Source organism: Cydia amplana, chromosome 3, assembly GCF_948474715.1.
Source record: "Cydia amplana chromosome 3, ilCydAmpl1.1, whole genome shotgun sequence".
Classification (NCBI taxonomy): Eukaryota; Metazoa; Arthropoda; class Insecta; order Lepidoptera; family Tortricidae; genus Cydia; species Cydia amplana.
In genome coordinates this window covers 14,847,903-14,873,813 of record NC_086071.1, presented here as the reverse complement: position 1 = coordinate 14,873,813, position 25,911 = coordinate 14,847,903, and the positions used below count along the sequence as shown (strand labels likewise).

Genomic DNA, 25,911 nt, shown 5'->3' with positions numbered 1-25,911 from the left:
ATTGTCTCAGAAGGTTGTAAATTTGTTGAATTTACAACCCTGCCCCGCTGTACATGCATAACCGCACATTTATCGACACCAAACTCCATGTTGATGGCACTACTGAAGACGTCGGTGGTTTTCAGTAGCTCCAACAAGTCTCGGCTATTTGGTGCAAATAATTTGAGGTCATCCATGTACAGAAGGTGAGAAATGACTTCACCCCCACTCCGGAGCCGGCAACCTAGTCCCAAATCCTTCAGCAGGGTGCTGAGGGGATTCAAAGCTAGGCAGAACCACAGGGGACTCAGACTGTCGCCCTGAAAGATTCCTCGCTCAATCCTTATAAAATCCTGCGGGCCAGGGCGGTCATCTCCGCCTCCTGGTTGACGAAGGACTGTGGTCCACTGCCTCATACACGCGCTTAGGAAGGCTCTCAAAGCTGCATCAACTTTATAAAGCTCTAAGACCCTCCCCAGCCATGAATGAGGCACCGAATCATTATTATTATTAATTCTTTATTTCAGATAATAATTTATCCATAGAATTGTTAGTTTGGCTTATGACTACGTTAAATAACTATTTAATTACTATTATATTGACCCAAAATTTCAAGAACCGTGGGCTCGAATAATACAACAGATTTTGAAGGTGTATTATAGGCCGAGTACTATATGGATGGGACGTGCCTAGGAGAATGAACTCTATAAAAATAATTTAATTTAGGTATTCTTCACAAAACTGCTTATCAATTCAAGCGGACGAAAAACAATAGGTACCCATTTGTTTTATTCTCGTGTAGTTTTTCATATTTTCCATCAAAATATTCGTCATTCATTTTTAGTCGCTAGTACAGGTAGGTATTTTTACCAACTATTTACACTTTGCCAAAAAATGTTACAGCTCTTCAGTAGACGTGATAAGGTTCATTTTACTACTTCTCGTAGTTTGTGGAGCGTATTAAAGCGTCGGCATGAACAGAACGGTTATTGTCGGATACAACGCGTTTTTTTTTCACAAATAGGCTACGCTTACAAATGCGTCAATAGCGATATCCACAGTTGGGTTTTATTTTGAAACTAGCGACCCGCCCTGGCTTCGCACGTGTTAACAAATAATACATAAACCTTCCTCTTGAATCACTCTATCTATTAAAATAAACCGCATCAAAATCCGTTGCGTAGTTTTAAAGATCTAAGCATACAGACAGACAGACAGAGAAGCGACTTTGTTTTATACTATGTAGTAATACTAGTAATAGTAATAGTGATATAAAATGTCGTTTTAGCTTAAGGCCCAGTAGGTTCGTGTTCTTCTCTGCAACGTCAATTACAATGTTGACAGTGTAGGTTCATTAAAAATAAAATAAATAAAATGCGTTTATTTTCAGACAACTTGTACAGGCAGAGAGGTACTTGAGGCAGAGATGTACAAGATACCCTATAAAAAGTATCTAAAATACAAAATACAAGATACTAGGAAGTCAAGTATCTAAGATATCAGATACAAGATACTTTTGTAAACGGTATTTGAAATACAAGATACAAGATACGTATTTTCAAGATACTTGTTTTAAGATAAAATACTTTTTGAATGAAACCACTATTTGTTTTAAGGTTTATTTATTATTTAGGTATTGCAAACCAGTAGTGACTCTATTACCAAACAGAATAGAGTGTATAGAGACGGATTGTCAAAGTAAATTATGTAGCCACGGTAAATTTACTGCCATCTTTCGACAGAACATAGAACTGTTAGTACGCCATTTGACTATGATCCTTATTCTTTCATTAATATGTGTTACATTTTAAATATTAATATTAAAGCCATCTACTCGACTATAGGCCAAAGGTATGGTGTAATCCAGGGATGTTGCGAATATCCGCATCCGCAACCGCGGAACTTCCGCATTATTTTCAACATCCGCATCCGCATAAAATCGATGCGGAGTTGAATGCGGATGCGGATGTGCAACAGGTCGGTACAGGAACGTCTTAGCATCGGCGTAAGTGCTAGATTGCTAGGTAATTTAGTCATTAACCAAAAATTCTATTAGAAATGAGCAGTCAAGCGTGAGTGGGACTTAATGTACCCTTGGAACGCGAGTCCGACTCGCACTTGGCCGGTTTTTTGAAATAAAAATCACTGAAATGTAATATTTGACGTTTTTTATGTACCTATCTTGACATCCGCATCCGCGGATGTGAGCCTTTAAAAATCCGCATCCGCATCCGCGGATGTCAAAATATCGGCATCCGCAAGATCCCTGGTGTCCTATCGAGCGATGGTGCCATAACCTTCAGCCTACTCTCGAGTAGATGGCGTTAATATTAATATTTAACAAGTTATAAGTTAACACATATATCAGTGAAAGAATAATGATCAAAGTCAAATGGCGTTCTAACAATTTAAATCGTCTGTCGAAAGATGGCAGTAAATGTACTGTAGCTACACTAGCTAAATTTACCATGACAGTTACTCTCTATTTCAAATTGTCTTTGCTAGTAACTATCACCTTTGAATCGATTTTTGGCAAATACAAAAACCTCCCTAGTGACGTGCGGTCTCTTTCGCTCTACGGTTAAATGACATTTAGGTGAGCGAGTCGGGCAGATACGAACTTAGACTTTTTTTCGCATTGAACCGCGAAAATTGTAACCGCCTTAAAAGACGGTTACAATATTCAAAGTTGATAAAAAAGTAAAACTGCGTTTAGTTACAACACGCTGCGTGCGTTTTGCAAAAATAAAACTGCGAAATTAATTATAAAAAGTATCTTGGTAAAAAAGTATTTACAAAATACTAAGATATCAACGGAAAGTATCTAAATACAAGATACAAGATAAATTTCTTAAAAGTATCTAAGATAGAGATACAAGATATGTAATTTGTATCTTGTATCTGTATCTTAGATACTTTTATCTTAGATAAGTCACATCTCTGCTTATAGGTCCATAGCATTGTTAGTACTTAAACAAAAATAATTAATACTAAATATTAAAAACTAAGATACTAAAACGAAATCTAAATTCTCATTGAAGATAATAATTAATTTCTAAGAAAAATAGGAAATCTAAAAACTTCATATTTTCGAAAGATGTTAAACAAAAGTGTAATTATTTGAGGAGTACAATATAATTATGCTTTAATTATTTGCTCGTGTTATAGAGCCCACCCGGTTAAAGAGTTTTATTCAATTCAACAGACCTCTCTAAGACTCAATAGAGTTAGGCCAGACATATATCAGGGGAACATTGCCTAAGCCTTAGTCCTCTTGGACAAAAATGAATCGAACGGTTCGCGGTACCTAAGACCTAATCTTTGCCCACAGAGTATTTTCCAACTGCTATTAATTCCGAGGCGGCGTGAAATCGCGTTAAAGCTATTAGGTACAGAATACACGGAGCAGTGTTGCGAAGAGCCATCGTAACTTTGTGTCATGCATGTGGGTAGTTTAAGCGTGTTTCATTAACAGCATCCTAATATTGAGTGCTGTGTTGTCGCTGTCTGTCCCTATGTATGCTTAGATCTTTAAAACTACGCAACGGATTTTGATGCAGTAGATCGAGTGATTCAAGAGGAAGGTTTATGTATAATTTGTTAACCCGTGTGAAGCCGGGGCGGGTCGCTAGTAATTAATAACAAACGAAAAAAAAACCGGCCAAGTGCGAGTCGGACTCGCGCACGGAGGGTTCCGCACCATCACAAAAAATAGAGCAAAACAAGCAAAAAAACAAGCAAAAAACGGTCACCCATCCAAGTATTGACCCCGCCCGACGTTGCTTAACTTCGGTCAAAAATCACGTTTGTTGTATGGGGGGTTCCCATACAACAAACGTCCCACTTAAATCTTTATTTTATTCTGTTTTTAGTATTTGTTGTTATAGCGGCAACAGAAATACATCATCTGTGAAAATTTCAACTGTCTAGCTATCACGGTTCGTGAGATACAGCCTGGTGACAGACGGACGAACGGACGGACGGACGGACAGCGGAGTCTTAGTAATAGGGTCCTGTTTTTACCCTTTGGGTACGGAACCCTAAAAAGTGCAAATACGATATCGGTCGGCAAAACAAGTGAATTTAAAATCCATACGGACGATTGGAGGTTATACATTGAGGGGCTCGGACAATACTTTTATGACGTCAAAAATCATCAGTAACGTCTACAGAGAAGTCATTTGACGAATAAGTACATGTCAACTGCAAATGACGACAGATTTTGCATATGGATATGTCTGTCCGCACGTAATGGCTATGCAAGCAAGTTCTAAAACTGGTTCCTTAAGGCAGACCTTCCAATAAATGGCTTGCGATAAAAGCAACTGGGATATTGGAGATGAGTAGCGGCTCAGGTAAAAAATCTAATTAAGAATGCAACAAATCGATCTGAGCCGACTTACCTTAAAGTTCCGTCACACAGGCGCGTTTACCGGGCGGGGCGTGAGCGGGGCGCGCCGCTTTTACACATAAAACACTCACGCTCCGCTCCCGGAAAACGCGCCTGTGTGACGGAACCTTTAAACTGCGTGACGCTCGATCGTGAAAAACCACGGAGCGCGACGCTTTGCCGCTTCGTGTATTTTCGCCTTAAGAGCTAGGGCGACCCGTAAGAGCTCACAGGTTTCATGATTTTCTTCATTATTTTGCAGTCCCGCGAAGATCATCGCTTTTTCAATTTACCTTATCTGCACTGAGTCTTCTCAGGCCGAGCGTTTACAAAATAATAGCATGAGAACTACAATATAAAATAAAAATAAATAACAACTATGCTGCCAGTGGGGGCACACCCTCCTTTCGGGCTTTCTCGGCTCCGTTCGGCGCAGTATTGCTCAGGGCAATTATTAGGGTTGAGGCAACTTGACGACCCTTTGCGTGCACGACCACAGATAAGATAATGACTTGAATTTTGACAAACCTAAATAGATGAAAGGGATAGTGCCATACATTAGAAAGGGGCAGCGTCACCACACCACACCACATTAGGGCATTTCATAATACAAGATTTCTTTCAAAATCATTGGGATGCAGAACAAAACAACAAATCTGTTTATGTTAAGAAGTCCCGTAGCGTGTCGTTTCGACCAAAGAAAGGCATTGCGTTAAACTCATTTAGCATATCGAGCGCAGTATTTGTATTTTTTATTCAATATTTTATGCAAATACGTACATGATAATTTAACAAAGGATGCATTTAACATAACATGATATTACGGCAAAAACAACCGGTAAATAAAAAGAAATCAGATATTAAACTTCATGCATGAAGATAATTCTGGGAACTGGCTCCAAAATATTTTGGGTTAATAATATTACCTTTACTTGTCCAGAGTATACGTATTTCGCTGAGAGATAAATCCTGTCAGCGATGATTGTATTGTACCCGCAGGCTGCGCATGTTTTAGCTGGCACTACCAAAACAATATTAGACCAGAGTGAGACCGGAGATACCGGAGTCACAGAATAAGTAATACAGTAGAGTCCGATTAGTACGACTTCGCATATAACAACCAACCGCTTATAGCGACGTAAGTATAAGCACTTGTTTGGTTTTAGTATGAGCTACTATGAAAGTACAACCGTTTATTACGACTCCGCTTATAACGACTGACCGCTTTTAACGACGGAAATTGACACAAAATCCGTCCGTCAAGTCCGGTTACAACGACGAACGACGTAATTTTTACAAATAAATTGTTGGTAAGGAGCTTACTCCGTCCCGCGCACCCAATACCCTTTACCTATACGCATCAGCAAGATGAAAAACTGTGACTTTTCGTAATCTTGCAAACTAAATAAAACCCAATTCGCATTATTCAATTGAGCTTAAACTTCACATGCATAATTATGTAAGTTGGGTGACAATGCAATATTTTGGTACCTTCGAGCTGGAGATGGCCATAGGAACTGTTTGATAAAACAACGCATCCTAATTGAGTTAGGGTTTGTAAGAATTGTCTTAATTGAGTATAGGTTGCTTGTTGAAACAAAAGTAAACAGTCCGCGATAAAGGCTTGAGTCAAAATTGAAATGTTTGAGAAAAAACTTATTTATTTTTTGATTGTCGATGTACGATTGTCACCTTGATTAGATCGCTAAAAATTACGACTTTTTATTTTACGGGATTCGAGTAATTTGCGGATGATGAGTGAGTACGCGAACCTACAAAAGTGGCTTCTTCTAAACACACAAGTCTCTGCATTTAAGACAAAGTGTTGTAATACTAACGTAAATGAATATTTGAATTAAAATGTTTTTTTTTTCGTTGTTTGTCGCATAAGTATTAATAAATACAAAATGATGTCATTCATTATTTTGATTAAAAATATATATTAAAATTAACAGTTCGTTTAGTGCGACGTCCGGTTAGTACGACGTAATATCGGCGGTCCCTTGGGCGTCGTTATAACCGGACTCTACTGTAGTATTATCATACAGAACGGACACGCACCGCCCCGCCCCGATTCGGATTACCTCTCGCCCGCGAGTCCCGCGACAGGCCGCGACATGAATGTGTGCGTAAGTTGCTCTACTGAGATTCCGTCAGAAACTCAATGACGCGTGTACAGACGTGCCGCGCACACATATAAACGCAAATCATTTTTGATGTATGGCGTGTCTGCCCTGTGCCAGAGTGGCGTCGTAACCTGCGGGAAGGCATGGCAAAGCACGACAAGTAGGGTTTGCACGACGGATCCGAAATTTATGGGAAGATCCGCGGATCCGGATCCAGATCCGGATAATTGCATACATTTCGGATCCGGATTGCAAACCCTAACGACAAGCTCTGGTTGGACCACCTTAAGCAGATCATTCGCAGAGCTGCTGGACCACCCCAGGAGTCAAGACACATCTGTGATCGATGCGGCAAGAAATGCCGAACGGCCATTCTGCCCTCCTAAGGTAAAAGGCCGTATTTTCAAAGAACACTATATGAAAATAGATTAGATTAGATTAGATTCATTTATTTTTTATTGAAAATGTACATTAAATTTTACATGTCAAAATAAAATGCATTCACAAAAAGATCGTCACAACACAATATCAATAATAATAATTAATAGAATAATAATCTAAAAAATAAAACAGTAATATAATATAAAACGACCACTTTATATAAAATAGAAATGAGTAAACAGTAAAGTAAAAATCAGTCAAATTAATTAAGAATATAAAAAATAAAAATGTCCAAAATAATTATAAAATATTTAAAATACGGCCTTTTACCTTAGGAGGGCAGCATTGGTCTATATAGTCATCGCAGTCGATGTAGGCTCTAGACTACGTACGTCCTCAAAATACCTAGTAGCTGCAACTATCATCTGCAAAGATGCTGTGACCAATGATGGCTGGCACTAAGAAGTGCAAACGAAAGGCCTAATGACACGATTTTCATTGCATTTCACATACGCAGCGTGTGCGTGTTAAGGTCTAATCAAAACAAGAATAAAACCGATACAGTTGTTAAATTAGAATCGGTCTTCAAGCATCCTTTGATGCTAAAATTAAAAAAATGGTTTTAGTATGTCCGACGCGAAATCAGCTGAAATTAGAGTTAGTTTCCAAGAAGTAATGATTGCATTGCTTGGTTGATTAACACACATTAGTAGTGGACGAGTTATAGAGAGAATATTTAACGTTTGTGTACCCGGACGCTAATAATGGATACCTAACAACTTGTTTGAAACTGACTTCGAAAACCGACTTCAAAAAGGATGAAATAAATTATCCTTTTTGAAGTCTATGCGTTTCAACAATACCAGTCAAAAAATAATCAGCTTTATGGCTATAAATCTCATTTTGACTGGTATTGTTACTACTTGGCTTGGCACCGACTTCAAACATATCAGTTGGTAACGCATAGACTTCAAAAATGATTATATTTTATTTCATCCTTTTTGAAGTCGGTTTTTTTTTGTATTTTTTTTATTATTTTTCTATTTTTAGTTTTAACGCATTGTTAAGAGCGCGACACATGAATGAAAAAAATCGGACTACTCTGTAAAAAGTTATGCGTGGTCATACGTTATTACAATCGGTGAGTGAAAAATCAATCATCCCCTATTTTCCTACCCTTAAGGTTGGATTTTTTTCCAAATTTATATGGGACCAACTTCGGGATATACCCTTTCCAATAAAATAATAATTATCAAAATCGAACTACTCTGTAAAAAGTTATGCGTGGTCATACATAAAAAAAAAATTATACGCGTCGACTTGAGAACCTCCTCCGTTTTCTTCCTCGGTTAAAAAAGGACAAACTAAAACATAATCCCTTTTTATGATATGTTTGAAGTCGGTGCCACACCCACACCAAATCTTAAAATTGCCAACACACTGTCATCAAATTAAACTTAAACCACAGGCTGCACCAAACAGGCATTTATCGCTTACCGAGTTGAGTTACGTACTTAACTATAGCAAACAAATCATTTCGTGAAATATTCATTACACCGAATTAGCCTAAATGTGACGTTATCTATGAAAAGGGACCTTATTGTCGATGGCGCTTACGCCATTATTAACGATGCTCCGATATAAATACAATGCCGCGCGACGCTGTGCGGCGTAAGCGCCATCGACAATAAGTCCCTTTTCATAGATAATGCCCCAAATGTTTTTAATTTTTAGGGTTCCGTACCCAAAGGGTAAGAACGGGACCCTATTACTAAGACTCCGCTGTCCGTCCGTCCATCCGTCCGTCTGTAACCAGGCTGTATCTCACGAACCGTGATAGCTAGACAGTTGAAATTTTCACAGATGATGTGGTGTACTTCCGTTTGGCCCAAATACATTTCGCCAAATTTCACTTCCCAACAAACTTATCGCAATAGTTTCATTTCCCAAAGGAACCTTTAGCAAAGTTACACTTCGCATATAACTTATTTGGTCAAATTATCATTTGGCATGATTTTACTTTGTCAAATGTTATTAGGACAAAAACTTATTTAGCAAACGTTTTTTATTGGCTAATATTATATTCCAAAAAGATGTTTGCTCAAATTGTCACTTCGCAAATTTGGCAAATAGGCATCTCTATTTAAATTTGAACCTAAATTCGTTCTGTTAGAATTTTGAATTTATATAATATTTCTACTCAGTATCAGTAGCTTTCTCCATTCTTACTGAGAAAAAATGTCCACAAGTTTTTGGTGCATTTGTATGAAATTTTGGGACCACTTTTTACTCGTATTAGGGTCAAAAGAGCTCGTGATTCTGACTGGAAATAATACAAAAAAATCACAGTTCTGTGTAATGCAGATTGGGGGTAATCTTCATAAATTAAGTTATAGTAGGTACAATGCAGTACCAACAAAATTACTATGTTTATTAAATTTTTAATCATCAAAATGTCAAAATCAAGTCAATTTCATTTCTGATCAAATCGATCGATTTGATCATCCCGTCTGGATACCGCTTTACCAGTTACACTACACTGAATGGGATTGGCAACTGTCAATGGTTTGCATAGATGGCACCATCATAGCTTGCCGGGGCTTGCCCCTTCTCTAGTTGAGTTCTATGAGATTTGGCTTAAAGGGCTGGCATCTAGGGCATAAAATTCTATATAAAAAACAAGAATTTGACACAATTCTAGGGATTGACGGAGCAATCTATGCTGGCGCCATCTGCTAAATACTTTGACCGGCCAATCCCATTGATTACTGAATCTTAATTCCTTAATTTTGGATTTTAGGTCCTTATATAATTCTAAAATATTATTGCAGATATGTTCACGGTTCAACAAATTACATCCGTTTGTGTAAAACATAACCAAAATGATAAAGTATTTCAAATGAAAGCACAAATAAAAATACTGCAGGCCCTCTATTGGTATGTAAATTGTATGCCATGTAATATTTTGGGACATGTAAGTTATGCTTAATGATACATTTGACTAAATAATACTTGGTAAAATGAAACTTGACCAAGTAATTATTTGCTAAACAATAACTTGCCAAAAAAGACTATTGCTAACTGAAAAATTGCGATAAGTTGTTTTGCCAAACATTTTTTTGGGAAATGATAATTTGGGAAACATAGTTTGGGATGTGATACTTTGGGAAACGTTTTTGGCCCATTCATTAGTAAACCAGATGATGTATTTCTGTTGCCGCTATAAGAACAAATACTAAAAAGGATGAAATAAAATATTATCCTTTTTGAAGTCTATCCGTTACCAACTGATATGTTTGAAGTCGGTGCCAAGCCAAGTAGTAACAATACCAGTCAAAAATGGGATTTATAGCCATAAAGCTGATTATTTTTGACTGGTATTGTTACTACTTAACTTGGCACCGACTTCAAACATATCAGTTGGTAACGCATAGACTTCAAAAAGGATAATAATAATATTTTATTTCATCCTTTTTGAAGTCAGTTTTATTTTTTTTGTAAAAAGTTTTTATTTTTCCATTTTTAGTTTCCTATTTTCCTACCTTTAAGGTTGGATTTTTTTCCAAATTTATATGGGACCAACTTCGTATAACCTTCAATAATACCCTAAAATCGAACTACTCTGTAAAAAGTTATGCGTGGTCATACATAAAAAAAAATATACGCGTCGACTTGAGAACCTCCTCCGTTTTTTTCGTCGGTTAAAAAACGGAATAAAATAAAGATTTACGTGGGGCTCCCATACAACAAACGTGATTTTTGACCGAAGTTAAGCAACGTCGGGCGGGGTCAGTACTTGGATGGGTGACGTTTTTTTTGCTTGTTTTTTTTGCTCTATGTTTTGTTGATGGTGCGGAACCCTCCGACTCGCACTTGGCCGGTTTTTTATATCCATTTACCTACCTACCAATAAATCCGAATCTCTATTGCACAAAGTTGTTCTCCTGCGGATGAAGCAGTTCCAGTCTAGTTTGTTTGAATGGCATTCCCGAATTAAGTACAGAGCGGTGTTCCTCGATCCAGCCAGGAATAGACCGTCGATGGCATCTCAACTGGACGCATTAGTAGATTACTTCTGAATGCACCGGCGGCAGATGTAAGGAAATTAACTGGAAATGAGTGTTTTTAAGCATTCATACTTTGATGTTTCCTGAGGCGATTTAGACCGTCGATGGCATTGTATGCACCGGCGACAGATGTAAGAAAATAAACTGGGAATAAGCGTTTTTAAGCATTCATTCATACTTTAAGATTTTTCCTTAAGGCGATTAAGTTAGAAATAGACCGTCGATGGCATCTCAACTAGACGCATTAGTAAGTAGATTATTCCTGTAATGCACCGGCGACAGATGTATGAATATGAACTGGAAATGAGCATTTTTAAGCATTCATACTTTAAGATTTTTCCTTAAGGCGATTTAGTTAGAAATATACCGTATACTCCACTGGACGTATTAGTAGATTATACTTCTGTATGCTCCGCCGACCGATGCAAGGCATTGAACCAATAGAGACGTCTCTACTAGACTAAAAATGTGACGTATAACCTCCTAAGGCTCACCTAGAATACTACCTAAATACTGTATGTAATACAAAATTGGTTATTAATTTGACGCATCTCGAAAGTGGATTTACTGCTTGTAAGTTTATCTACCAGCTACCTACTTGTTTGCTAGTGAAAATAATATCATGACAGAGATTATCTTAAACCATTGAAACTCATTATCAGTAGTCGCTTCTAGCCGCTTAGGTCCCAGTATTCTTAACAGAAAGGACGTGAGCATTTGCATTTTAGATTTAATATCGTTTAATGTGGAGATGAGATTACATACCTTCTACCGTCTGCTATTCCAGGCACGGCTTTCTTATTAATGTTGATTACGCTTAATTTCGCCTTAACTTTAATTCGCTACGTGTCTTGTTTTTAATAGGGAGTCAGGTATTGTCGGGTTTCCCCAAGTATGGAAGTTTGTTATCGGAACCACGCGATTTGACTTGTAATTAGATGCAAAGACGGTACATTTGAGAATGCGATTAATATCAGGATTGTTTTACATGATAGGTAAGTAAAAAGTAAAATTTACGAATCTGAAACTAGTCAGATCAAACAGTAAGCATTCCAGAGCATTAAAGTAAACAATTTAAGTGAAGAAAATTTTACACTGAAACATTCCAATTTATGAATGTACTTCAACTCGAACTGCAAATTAAAATCCACTTTAATTTGCTAGCCGAATGCAAGTCAAAGTAAAAGCCTTTCCAATTTCTACTCGACTCTTTAGTATTACCAGCTACACGCCATTGTTGCCGTCACTCAGAAAGCACTTAACAAATTGCAGAAATAAAACTGGACGATACATCACACGTTGATTGTCAATTCTCGCTTGCCCCATTCCGCAGTTAGGCGTAAATTGGATGCATTTTCGGCCACGCAGTAGTAAACTTGTGGTGTGGAGTGAAAGGCCGCATGTCGGGGAAGCAGGTTGGCTGTTAGGTTCTTCTGAGGAAGGCCGAAGGTGGCCGTAGGGAGTCATTCGAGGCTGTGACATCCACGAACTGTAAGGCTGATTAACTCGGGGATCCATGAGTATTTAGCTGACGCGAACGGCTCAGCAATTAAGTGTGGACGTAGGTGTTTGCAAGGTCTGTAGCTGTAGCAAATTGTATGTAATGTATTAATGTATGTAAAGACTTTAATATACATACTTAAGACACGTTAAACATAATACAAAATATATACAATGTCATAAAGACAAACTTATAAGTCATTGGAGAGCCACAACTTATACAAATTTCTCTTGAGTGATGTTACCGACTGGATCTGTCTAAGGTCTAAGGGACAATGGAAACTTATTCCACAAATTGTACCTACATCGCGCACTGTAAAAGATTTAGCATATCATACAGCGAGAGTAAGGTTCACATTCAATGTCAAGCGATGACCACTACCATCTGCCATCAGTTTCAGAGAGATTCGGACGGGTTGTACAGGACTTTGAAAGGTAATGACAGGATTATGTAGCTCTTTAAATACTTAATACTACTTTCGGAGGAATAAATAAAGCCAGATATGTAAAAGTTTCAGAGAGATTCGGATGGGTTGTACAGGACTTTGAAAGGTATTAATGACAGGATATATAAATACTAAATACTACTCTTTAAATACTTAATACTACTTTCGGAGGAATAAATAAATTCTACCAGCATTAATTGTGTATATTTGGGCGTGGCGCTGAGCGTAAACACGAGCGTCGTAGGACTCGTAGGTATGCACACATCGATCGTGTTTCGTTTTCACTTTTGGCAGATTTGCCGTTTGGCATTACTTGTCTAGGTAAGTGTAAAAGTCTAAGACATGAATTTAATAAAAATTGGGAATTGAATGAGTTGAATACTTTTTTTGAGTAGTTGTAGGTTCAGATTTAATTCAAAAATTCATAAATATGTAGTTACAAAAAACACCATGACTACTTTGTAGTTGCATCGTGTTGCAGAATTTAAAATTACAAAGTGAATTCAAAAAGCATTTGAGTGGTTTCACTCTGTGAGAGGTTTTAAATATATATTGCTAGTTCAGGCGAGGTATTAATATTACATGAGCGGTAGGAAATGCTACCGGATCGCCACCTAAGAACTATGGACCGGGAGTCACTTGGAAACGAGAATAATTTTGCGTGTTGAAATTAAGTATTAAGTATGTTGTAGTAGTATTGTTATAGTTTCCAACGTAAATGAAATCAAATTTTGAATAAAAGAAAATTTCATCAAATTTGGATTTTGTTAATAAAATCTACAATATCTTGAAAACCTTAACCGATAATGTTGACATTTGGACTGAAAATTAAACATATGTCTGGTAAGGTAAATGAGGTTGATTCCGTCATAGGGACTATTTCGTCCACGAGCTTATATTTCTTAGATTTTAAATCGTAGGAAAAAACCATTTGCTTTTGATTGCTGAAACTAAAAGCAATCACTGCTTTGTCGATAAATTTATCAATTTTGTTCGTTGTTCGAGAAAAGCGCTAATGGACGGAATAGACCCTATGACGGAATTCACGGAATTAGCCACATTGACCTTATTAGAAGTTTTGCGAGTGTAACTTCTATTCGTTATATGCTTTGTATTATAATTTTGTGCAACAAATAGGTATACCTACTGATGCCACATTTATAAATATAAACGGATAAAATTGCTTCAGTGTTCATGCCAAGTTTCATGTACATAATTCATTACAAATCTACAATTTTAGCATGTGGTTTTAGAATGTCATTTTGATTGTACGGTGGCGCTGAGTTCTGATGACGCGCGGCTTCCGAGGTCACCTCCCGGACTAAGAGTAGTTCTTAAAATGTCCGCCCAGGTGGACGTTTTATTTGATGCCTTTGCGTCGCCGCCAGCGCCGCATTCACTTATGCACTCACTGGGAACTCATTGGAAACTGCATTTTATAAATAAAGTAAAACAACCGGCGACATGTTAGCCTTATTCAGAAGCATAAGTGTAATGTACCTACAACTGAATATTTATTTATTTAAAGTCACTTGACTGTAATCACTATTTCAAGACCTTTGAAAGACGGGTTCGTTTGTTAAGGATGACTCACGTTAGACCGGGCCGTGTCCGGGCCGGAGCTTCCGGCGCTTACTTTTCTATGACAGATGATCACGTGATGCTTTCCATAGATAACGAAGCGCCGGAAGCTACGGCCCGGACCCGGCTCGGTCTAACGTGAGTCATTCTTTAAGAGTAACACTAACCCGCTGCCAAGAAGCCGCTCCCATCCAATTAAACTTACGGTCTCATTTTAAAATTTGACATTGGCATTCAAGTAACATTGGTATTTCAGTGTCTGTTACAGTTACTCTATAGTTTTACATATGTATTAGTTTTCGTTGCTAAAAGAAAATATCTAATCCGATTATATACGTATGTAAGCTAGTAGAGATGCCCCGAATAGTGGTTTTGGCCGAATACCGAATATTCGGCCCCTCTCTCGGCCGAATACCTATTATTCGGCGACCGAATATTCGGCATGACATGCGAAAATTTTGAGTCACAATTATATGAAAACTGATCGCTAACAAAGCTCAACGTTAGATGACGTTAGCTTAGATATATTTTTGTTGAACAGCATTAATTAATAGAGTCAAACAAAACAGACTCATGATAAAAATAAAATGTTTTTTAATCAACAATTGCTCAAAAAAGGGTCTTCGTATTTAACAACTTTCCAAGAACACATTCTAAATATACCTAGATAGTTTTTGGTTATTTTTATTGTGCAATTTTTCTTTTTAAGTAGGTGCAACAGACATTCGGTATTCGGCCGAATAGTAGGCAACATTCGGCCGAATAGTAGCCAACATTCGGCCGAATACCGAATATTCGGCAAAGTGGCCGATTAGGCCGAATACCGAATAGTTGCCGAATATTCGTAGCATCTCTAATATGTAGTGGCGTTTAAATTTAAAAACTTTTACCCTCTTTTTAGCCCCCTTAGACGTTAGGTTAGGTTCGTGTGACTCTTAACGTTCCTAAAAAGTTACCTAACAGCTGCTAAAATACCTACATATCGGTATAATATTTTAGGCGAACCGACCGGTGTTTGGAATCATGGTTTGAGGCGCACTACGGCGACTACGGCCATTATTCATATTTGTGAAAAAATAATAATTAAAACTTCTCGAGAAATAAATTAGTTTCAATTTTTCAAAAACTTTTTTTTCAGGTGTGCAAATAAGAGTATTCTACCTTTTTATCTACTTTGCTGGCCAATAATTGCTTTTTCACACCACCTATTCGGAAAAGAGCTTTTTCTTCCCTGCTAGGAGGGATCAAAGTGGCACTTTTCCTCCCTGCTAGGAGGGATCAAAGTAGCACTTTTATGTTCTATTTTTACATTTTTTGCACATTATTTTTTTAGCTTAAATAATCTGTTTAAGCATCAGATTGTGTCAACACTAAGATTTTTTTTATTTTCCTTATAGTTGATGTGAAAAGCAGTATGTGTCACACGGTATCAAAATTATTTCGTCTTGGGCGTTAACACTTGAATCCCTTATTACGCTCAGGATTCTACTTAATGGAATGAAGCGATGGATTCTAGTAGAATCCATCGCTTCCTTCAGGATTCAATGGAAATATATCATTTGATCCCTTGTAACACAAACTACTATTTTTCTCGTTAGAAGCCTGAAGGTATGAGATATATAGTGTGTCAAAGGTCTGTTTGATTTCAAACATAGACAGAGAGAATCATACTATCTTTGTCTAACACTAGTACTAGCACACAAAAGAAAAGGATGAGTATAGTTTTTTTTGTTCCTATTTACTGACAAGATTTGGTTGACCCAGTATACTTACTTTACTCTTTGGGTATGTGCTGCTGTCTAATAGGTAATATATTATCTGTGCCAATTAGAGTTGCCCTCAAGATTATTAATTTCCACGGCTAATAGGGACCTGTCAAAAACTGGAGAGCATTAATTTTGCACACCATTGGCCGCAGGTCGAGATATTGGAACGATCCTATCCAATAAGTAAGAATATATGTCACTATGGACCAAATTGACCTACAAGAACAGACATAACACTAGTAAGTATACATTTATGTAGCTTACAGTCAAGGAATTTGATTTCCGTGGCACTTCGTAGTCTTTGTATCTATTGCCACAGAAACAAGTTACAAAGTGGCACAAAAATCACAGTAACAATCCGCAGTCAAAGTATAATATTATATGAATATAGTGTAAAATATATAAATCCGTAACATGTCCTGACTGACTGACTCATCAACGCAAAGCCAAAATTACAAACGCTAGAAAGTAGAAATTTGCACATCAGGTTACATATATAATGTGAACAAAAAATAAGAAGCGATTTAGTTATTAATTCCACCCCTAAGGGGGTTAAATATAGGGTGAAAGTTTTAAGGTAGGAAAAAGGGGATGAACAGTATCGGGATCGAACACTCTTTTAATTGGGGGACTTGAAACTTTGTAAAAAGGCATGTTATTAAAATACAAGAAAAGTAAATCTCAGCGTTTTTTTAATGTTTGTATTTGTTTGTTTAATGTTGATATGTTGCTACTTACATTTTATACTAATGATCGAGTCACACATTTACTTGAAATAAATGAATTTTAATTTAATTTAATTAATTTAAAATCCATTTCCTTAAAAAGTATACCACCCGCAAAAGGGATAACAGAAAGAATGACGGAAAGTAATGAAGTTATTAAAATATAGTTTTGAAAATAATGACATTAAAAAAGTTCCTTTTCAAAAATCAAGTTGGTACTTACAGGGTTACAGCTTATTGCAGAAAATAGTACACCAAGAACATTAAGGGTAAACTTAAATCTAGAACAAGGTTGCTTCCCGACGAAGGTTCAGCCGTGTAGCCTTTCTGATAGATTTCGTTTTGCTTGTAGAAGAGGTCGAGGAAGGCCGTGCGAGCGTGGAAGGGCCTGGAAGCGACTCGGACCTCTGTGTCCAGCTCCAGATAGTGCCATTTGTCTCGGGACACCGGCTGCCACACGACGGGGATCAGCTCGGTTGGTTCCGGAGTAGGATTACTGGGAAGTAAAGTAAGAATAAAACTACCTATTAGAAAAAAACATAGACATAAAAAATTACGTAGCACAGTTGTTAAACCTAGATATATTCTACCAAAGTACGTAAACGTGTATGGCAGGACGTGGGAATATATGCTACCTAGCATACTAAATAATATAGATACCAGTAGATATTATGTTTTTGTGATGTGTAAATAAAAAAAATAACGAGCGCCCACTAACTAGCACGGACCATGTATGGACTTTTTAGTCTGAATTAAACGATTTTATTTATTTATTTATAAAAAGAGTTCTTTCAGCGTCTCTGAAACAACTCTTTTTATGCTTTTACCATTGATGCTGACTGTACAGTCGGTGACCACATATGAGTGAGAAGCCTAAACTAAATATTACTCGGCAACTGAATACTAACGGCGTTATTCATAAACGTCTGCTAAGTTAATCAGCTGATGATCGTCTTTTGTCCCTATGTCCCTCTATGGCATAACCCATAACGACAGATAGGGACATAAACGACGATCATCAACCAGATTTAGTTAGCAGCCGTTTATGAATAACGCCATAAGTAGTTAAGTACTGAATATTATTTAAAACAAATGAAAGTGCATTATTTGGCTAAAATTGTAAGTTTTATTATATTACTTAAATGTGTTTTCTTGTTTCCTTATGTATGAGAATTTGAATAGACAATGTTTAACAAAAACGATTACCTGTAGGTTAAAACGGTAAATACAAATGAAAAATATTATACGTACCCATATTTGACAAAGTTCGCCCACAATTCTGTCATGCGATCAACAATCAATTGGTCCTCAGGATCTAGCGGTTTATCCATGTAAGAAACGTCGAACAGGTACCCAAGCTCATCTGCGTGAGCTGCTCCACCCCCTGTTATGTTTAATCTATGCTTAGAAAAATTTCTCCCACCCGAATAAGAAAACATATACAAATACATGGTTTGCACTCCATTTTCCAAATATTTCTTAACAGTCCTTAAAATTGGATGGTTGAATTTAAAATCAGCCGACAAATCTATGACCTGTTGCTTCAATTCGGCAGATATATCCTCGTCACCGAAATAAAAGTGAGTTACAATCTCATGCATTTGGGCATAAAGCTCATCTTCATCTTCAAAATCAAAGTTCTGATTGATATAATCTTGTACAAAATCCGCAAGCTGAAACGTGATATCAGACAATATGGCAATACTAATATACGTTTCTTCGTTGTTTAACCCAATTAAAACTTCAATGTCTTTTACTCTTGGCACATTAGTGTTCAGCGGATGTTCTGTTATAAATCTTTCAACATTCTCAAATTCGTTTTCTATGCAAGGAATAAAACTTGACCTTTCAAATTCACGAGTTGCTGCAATTAGTTCATGTGGATCTACTGTAGCCAGGAAAGATAATGTGTCTTTGATGTCACTTGAATTATAGTTAAAATGCTTTGCTAATTCAAACGGCGCGTTAGAATCTGGACGGCCGATTGTACCCGCAACCAAAATCACACCGCTTTGCGCAATCATTTTGTGGAAAAGATTTTCATCTTGGCCGTAGTACAAATGAAAATCTACAGCCATCCCGCCTGCACTATTTCCTCCGATAGTTACCCTAGTATTGTCTCCACCAAACGCTGCAATGTTATCTCTGATCCATTTTAACGCTATCACTTGATCTTTCAATCCTTGGTTGCCAGGCACTTCAGGAATATCCAAGCACATGAAACCGTACGGCCCCAATCGATAGTTTATAGTCACAAAAATTATATCATGTCTAACTAAAAAACTGGGTCCGTACAAGAATTTGCCGGGGAAACCTATGGAAAAGCCACCTCCAAATATCCAAACAAAGACTGGTAAGCGGTTGTCATCGCTGGCCGAGTCCGGCACGTACACATTGATATGAAGACAGTCGAGGGATCCCACGATAGTGTAATTGAACTCTTCTTCTTGAGGACAAATTGACGAATCGTCAAATGCGTCAAATGTGCTTTCAAACGTTGGGTAGGGTTTTGCATTCTGAAAAAAAAAATGGATGTAACATTTCAGTTTAAATTTAAATCCAATAAGAGGGAGGACAAGGGAAACTGGGTTCCATACAATACAATTATATTATCACAGCAGCTCGAAAATGCTCTGTTATTATTTAAATTCAGATAGTAAAATTAATTTTTATCCTCAAGAGTGCAAATAATCCTTTTTAAGTAAATGGTTGGTCTCCTGGCAATGTTCCCATATCATTTAATAATGAATAACTATTTGTTATATATATATATATATATAAATTTAACTTTAACATGTAAGTCAAATAATGTATCTAGTATCCATATTATACGCGTACATATTGCTATAGTATTTTCTTCGCAAAGGTATGGTAGAACATATTGTTGGTTTAACTCTCGTGCCTTGAAAACCGCGTAACGGTCAATACTCCACCTTATGAACTGCTTGCAATGCTCGTGGAACAATTTTGGAATGTTTCGCTTACTATTAGGGGATATTAGCACGAGGGGTTAGACAACAACATTGCCCCCCCCCCCAACAACCCCCTTGTAAAACAAATGACTATTTCCTTAGGGATTTAGAAAAGTATTCGATATTTTGACTAACACTTCCAAATTCAAGTTGTACTCACCCCAAAAAGATTGTCGGGATCAACTTGCGCATACGGGATTCCCATGAACATGGAGTAGTTTCCGTCCTCAGCGCGCAGTCCTCGTATGTGCCCTACGGGGCTATGCACTTCAGGGTACGTCACATTCTCGTCTGCAGGAAAGACTACAGCTCCATCGCTATTAATTACAAATAATACTACACTCAGAATGACGGATATCCTGACCCTCATTTTACCGCAGGTAAATTAAAACTAGCCCAAATTAACGTAATTCCATACTATTATCTTGATGATAAGATAAAAAATTAACAATCATTATTGATGTATACCTAATGTATAAATTTATATTGAATTTTGATATTCATGATGAACATAAATTTTGCTTATTTCAAATCAATTAGACAGGTACGCATGTAATATTAATGGAAATATTATAAAGGAATCATACATTTACATAATCGACTACCGTAGGCTCTTGGGCTTAACGGACAAAACGCGATTTTTCAGGAGAGCCAAAAAACAGTTTTTTCTTGAGAAAAAAAATCATAACTTTTTTGTTTGTTTCAATAAACTGATGCCTATAAGTATGTGGCTTATTCTTAACTTTTTGAGCTCTTTTAAACTGATTGCTTGAACTTATAATACAATGCTTAGTTACGAAAATAGCATGTCCGTTACGCCAAAAAACACGACTGTTTTTAAGAAGGGCGTCTCTTACGCCTCGTTTTTTTATGGATTATCTTATTATTATTATTTTTATTTATTCAGGTAATTACAACACAATATCTAAGCTTAATTACATAAGTATCGGTAAAACAGTAAAGGTATGACTCGATACTCCATCCGCGGTAGATTTTATACAACAATAGAATATCTTTTAACTTAAGAAACTATTTACATTAATAACATGCTCAACTTAATCTATCATTTAAATTACAACAACCGACACCACTGCACTGAGCGCTAAATAAATATCATTTTTTCCTTATCCTATTGTTCTGCCGACCGGCCGCTCTGGCCGGACCGGACTGCACTCGCCTGAGTATACAGGATGCTCCAATTTTGCAATACGAATGTACTAATTCTAATGAGATCTGGTAGTATAAATTGCGATGTTCGTCGTCCATAGAAGTTTTTAAATTGAGGTTTCTTTAGCACGCTATTTGTAACCCGCCTGGTCGTTTTTGGATGATCAACTATATGCTGTATTTTGATCCTAAAATATTGTTCTTTCAGCATTTGGTATTCAAATTTCGTGTGTACTGGTAAAACTTTGCACACTCTAAAGAGGTCTTTGTCAGATTCACGATTATTTTTAACATTGAGAGGTACAACAAGCTTATTTATCATTAAGGTGTTGGTTAATCTCGTCTGTGAACCTGGACAGCAGCATGGACGTGCTTTTGTTAGGCTGGAAACCATACTGATTTTTAGAGAGAACATCATGGGTTTAGTAAAATGTATGAATCTGACCACTAATATATTTCTCTACTATTTTGTCGAGGGTAGGAAGCATTGTGATAGGCCTATAATTTGAACATTCCTTTGTAGCACCGCCCTTATAAATTGGTCGAACTAGTCCTACCTTAAGCACGTCAGGAAATAAGCCAGCGGCCAAACTACTGTTTATTAAGTGGGCTATCGCTGATGAGATTTTGTCAGCTATGAGCTTTAGGTCCACAGATCGAACACCATCTATACGGCTTTAGAGTTGTGAGTTTTCATAATTATATTAAATATATCTCTAGATGTTGCCTTTTTATGTTACATAGACCTATCTATTGGTTTTCTATATCTAGCCGGAACGGAACACTGCAGTTGGGTTTTATGTTTTGCACTGTTTGTTTGAAATTGCCCGCAAATAAGTCAGCAATCTGTTTATCCGAATGTAAAGATTGAAATGCACTACGTATGGTATCATTTATGGATGACGATATTTTCCCCGACATTTCCTTTAGAACTTGCCAAAGTTTCCTAACATCTCCCTTTAGTGCTCCTATTTTATTCCTATAATACAAATTTCTCTGGGTTTCCACTAGCTTATTTGTTTTATTTCTTTGCTTGTTATATTTAAGTCGGTTAATCATATTATTTGTGTCCTTAAGCCATTTTAAATACAACAAGTCGCGCTTTTTACATTCCTTTTGAACCTTTCCGAAAACCCACGGTTGTTTATCTCGTCGGGAATCGTTAACTTTACAATTATATCTTGAGTTTTTATAGCAGTTTGACAGATTATCTTGGATAAATTTATAAATAGCTAATGGACAATTTAATTCTTCATGTGGAGTCCAATTGACATCCGCTAGTTCAGTTTGCAATTTTTTATGATTAATTTAATTCGAAAAAGGGCGTAATGTACAAAAAAAATTACTATTTCAGTACCATTTGGCGTAAATCCAACAATTTCATTGCAATATAAATGTTGCCGTCACTCAGAAAGGACTTAAAAAATTGCAGAAATAAAACTGGACGATACATCACACCTTGATTGTCAATTCTCGCTTGCCCCATTCCGCAGTTAGGCGTAAATTGGATGCATTTTCGGCCACGAAGTAGTAAAACTTGTGGTGGAGTGAAAGGACGCATGTCGGGGAAGCAGGTTGGCTGTTAGGTTCTTCTGAGGAAGGCCGAAGGTGGCCGTAGGGAGTCATTCGAGGCTGTGACATCCACGCACTGTAAGGCTGATTAACTCGGGTATCCATGAGTATTTAGCTGACGCGAACGGCTCAGCAATTAAGTGTGGACGTAGGTGTTTGCAAGGTCTGTACTGTAGCAAATTGTATGTATGTATGTAAATACTTTATTATACATACTTAAGACACGTTAAACACAATAAAAACACAATATATACAATGTAAATGGGCGAACTTATAAGTCATTGGAGAGCCACAACTTATACAAATTTCTCTTGAGTGATGTTACCGACTGGATCTGTCTAGTCTAAGGTCTAAGGGACAATGGAAACTTATTCCACAAATTGTACCTACAGCGCGCACTCTAAAAGATTTAGCATATCATATAATACAGCGACAGTAAGGTTCACATTTAATGTCAAGCGATGACCACGACCATTTGCCAGATATGTAAAAGTTTCAGAGAGATTCGGACGGGTTGTACAGGACTTTGAAAGGTAATGACAGGATTATGTAGCTCTTTAAATACTTAATACTACTTTCGGAGGAATAAATAAATTCTACCAGCATTAATTGTGTATATTTGTGCGTGGCGCTGAGCGTAAACACGAGCGTCGTAGGTATGCACACATCGATCGTGTTTCGTTTTCACTTTTGGCAGATTTGCCGTTTGGGATTACTTGTCTAAGTGTAAAAGTCTATGACATGAATTGAATAAAAAAGCGGCCAAGTGCGAGTCGGACTCGCCCATGAAGGGTTCCGTATTTAGGCGATTTATGACGTATTAAAAAAAAAACTACTTACTAGATCTCGTTCAAACCAATTTTCGGTGGAAGTTTACATGGTAATGTACTTCGTATATTTTTTTTAGTTTTATCATTCTCTTATTTTAGAAGTTACAGGGGGGGGGGACACACATTTTACCACTTTGGAAGTGTCTCTCGCGCAAACTATTCAGTTTAGAAAAAAATGATATTAGAAACCTCAATATCATTTTTGAAGACCTATCCATAGATACCCCACACGTATGGGTTTGATGAAAAAAATTTTTTTGAGTTTCAGTTCGAAGTATGGGGAACCCCAAAAAATTATTGTTTTTTTTCTATTTTTGTATGAAAATCTTAATGCGGTTCACAGAATACATCTACTTACCAAGTTTCAACAGTATAGTTCTTATAGTTTCGGAGAAAAGTGGCTGTGACATACGGACGGACAGACGGACAGACGGACAGACAGACAGACATGACGAATCTATAAGGGTTCCGTTTTTTGCCATTTGGCTACGGAACCCTAAAAATTGGGAATTGAATGAGTTGAATACTTTTTTGAGTAGTTGTAGGTTCAGATTTCATTCAAAAATTCATAAATATGTAGTTATAAAAAACACCATGACTACTTTGTAGTTGCATCGTGTTGCAGAATTTAAAATTACAAAGTGAATTCAAAAAGCATTTGAGTGGTTTCACTCTGTGAGAGGTTTTAAATATATATTGCTAGTTCAGGCGAGGTATTAATATTACATGAGCGGTAGGAAATGCTACCGGATCGCCACCTAAGAACTATGGACCGGGAGTCACTTGGAAATGAGAATAATTTTGCGTGTTGAAATTAAGTATTAAGTAGGTACTTATCTTATAGTTTACAACGTAAACGAAATCAAATTTTGAATAAAAGAAAATTTCATCAAATTTGGATTTTGTTAATAAAGTCTACAATATCTTGAAAACCGTAACCGATAATGTCGACATTTGGACTGAAAATTAAACATATGTCTGGTAAGGTAAATGTAGATACAGTGAAACCTGGATAATTGCAATCTCAAGGGACCGGCATTTTTTTGTCAATTAACCAGGTTTTTCAATTAAGCAGGTCGTGCCAATTAACGAAGTTCAAAAAATCGTTGTGTCAATTATAGAGGTTCTCATTAATAGAGGTTGCGTTCTGACAAATTTCTTTTAAGGAAGTGCAAATAACAATTGAAAGAAGATTTACAAGCTTACATTCTGGGTTTCTGATCTATATAATTATTATGTAACTTGCACTTTTACACTACATTAATTACTACTTTATTTTCTTATAGTCATTTGGGTTTTAAAAAAATCCCTTGAATAGTAGAAGAAAGTTTAATTGGAATGTAAAAAGCATACTATGTTTTTGATTTAATCAAAACGATTTCACCTACTACACTCTGTGATAGATAGCCAATAAATAAATTGACTTCCGGATGAAGATTTAAAATAAAATTATCATTGCTATTAAAATATTGTTTCTGCTCCCTACAAGTCTACATTCTTTCAATTACAGAGGTAATAAGTAAGACTTGTTTCAATAATAGAGGTAATGAGAAGGGCTAAAATAACGGATTTTTTTAGCACAGTGTCAATTATAGAGGTCTTAGTTGCAATGTGGTCAATTACAGAGGCTAAATTGCGAAAAGCAACTAAATCTAAATTGCAATTATAGAGGTTCCAAAATTTCAATTATAGAGGCCTTTTGGTCTCAAGGGACCGGGACCGAACCTTTGGTTGCAATTATTGAGGTTTTGCATTTATTCAGGTGTCAATTAACCAGGTTTCACTGTAATTCCGTCATAAGGACTATTTCGTCTACGAGCGTATATTTCTTAGATTTTAAATCGTAGGAAAAAAACCATTTGCTTTTGATTACTGAAACTAAAAGCAATCACTGCTTTGTCGATGAATTTATCAATTTGTTCGTTGTTCGAGAGAAACGCTAATGGACGGAATAGACCCTATGACGGAATTAGCCACATAGACCTTATTAGAAGTTTTGGGAGTGTAACTTCTATTCGTTCTAATGCTTTGTATTATAATTTTGTGCAACGAATAGGAACTAATGCCACATTTATAAATATAAACGGATAAATGTTGCTTCAGTGTTCATGCCAAGTTTAATTCATTACAAATCTACAATTTTAGCATGTGGTTTTAGAATGAGAGCGTCATTTTGATTGTACGGTGGCGCTAAGTTCTGGCACAGAATAAATAATAGTACTAGGTACAGAAGACTCACTCTCTAACAAAACGCGCCTGTTACGATCAGCACAGATATGGCCGCTAGGTGGCGACAGCGCCACGCGCGGCTTATGGCTAGCTAGCCACCAAAATTGGTGTGGAACGGAGGAACGGATGTACTTTTAGCTACCTGTAGCAAAGCGACGAAATCGCGGAGTGAGCCACGCC

General features: G+C 36.9%; 1 protein-coding gene across 1 annotated transcript; it reads right to left on the bottom strand.

Moving 5' to 3' along the window:
• Nucleotides 1–17,195: 17,195 nt before the first annotated feature.
• LOC134662694 (esterase FE4-like) lies at nucleotides 17,196–20,303 on the bottom strand. Its single transcript, XM_063518967.1, has 3 exons — nucleotides 20,094–20,303; nucleotides 18,213–19,477; nucleotides 17,196–17,457 (listed from the first exon to the last, which is right to left on the bottom strand). Exons 1-3 carry the CDS (start codon nucleotides 20,301–20,303, stop codon nucleotides 17,196–17,198), a joined length of 1,737 nt encoding a protein of 578 aa, XP_063375037.1.
• Between the last annotated feature and the right edge of the window lie 5,608 nt (nucleotides 20,304–25,911).

Coding starts and splice junctions, on each gene's coding strand:
- LOC134662694 (XM_063518967.1), bottom strand. CDS start 20,303: ATGAGGGTCAGGATATCCGTCATTCTGAGTGTAGTATTATTTGTAATT. Junction 19,478..20,093: donor ATCCCGACAATCTTTTTGGG/GTGAGTACAACT, acceptor TTTTTTTTTCAG/AATGCAAAACCCTACCCAAC. Junction 17,458..18,212: donor GCGAACTTTGTCAAATATGG/GTACGTATAATA, acceptor TTTACTTCCCAG/TAATCCTACTCCGGAACCAA.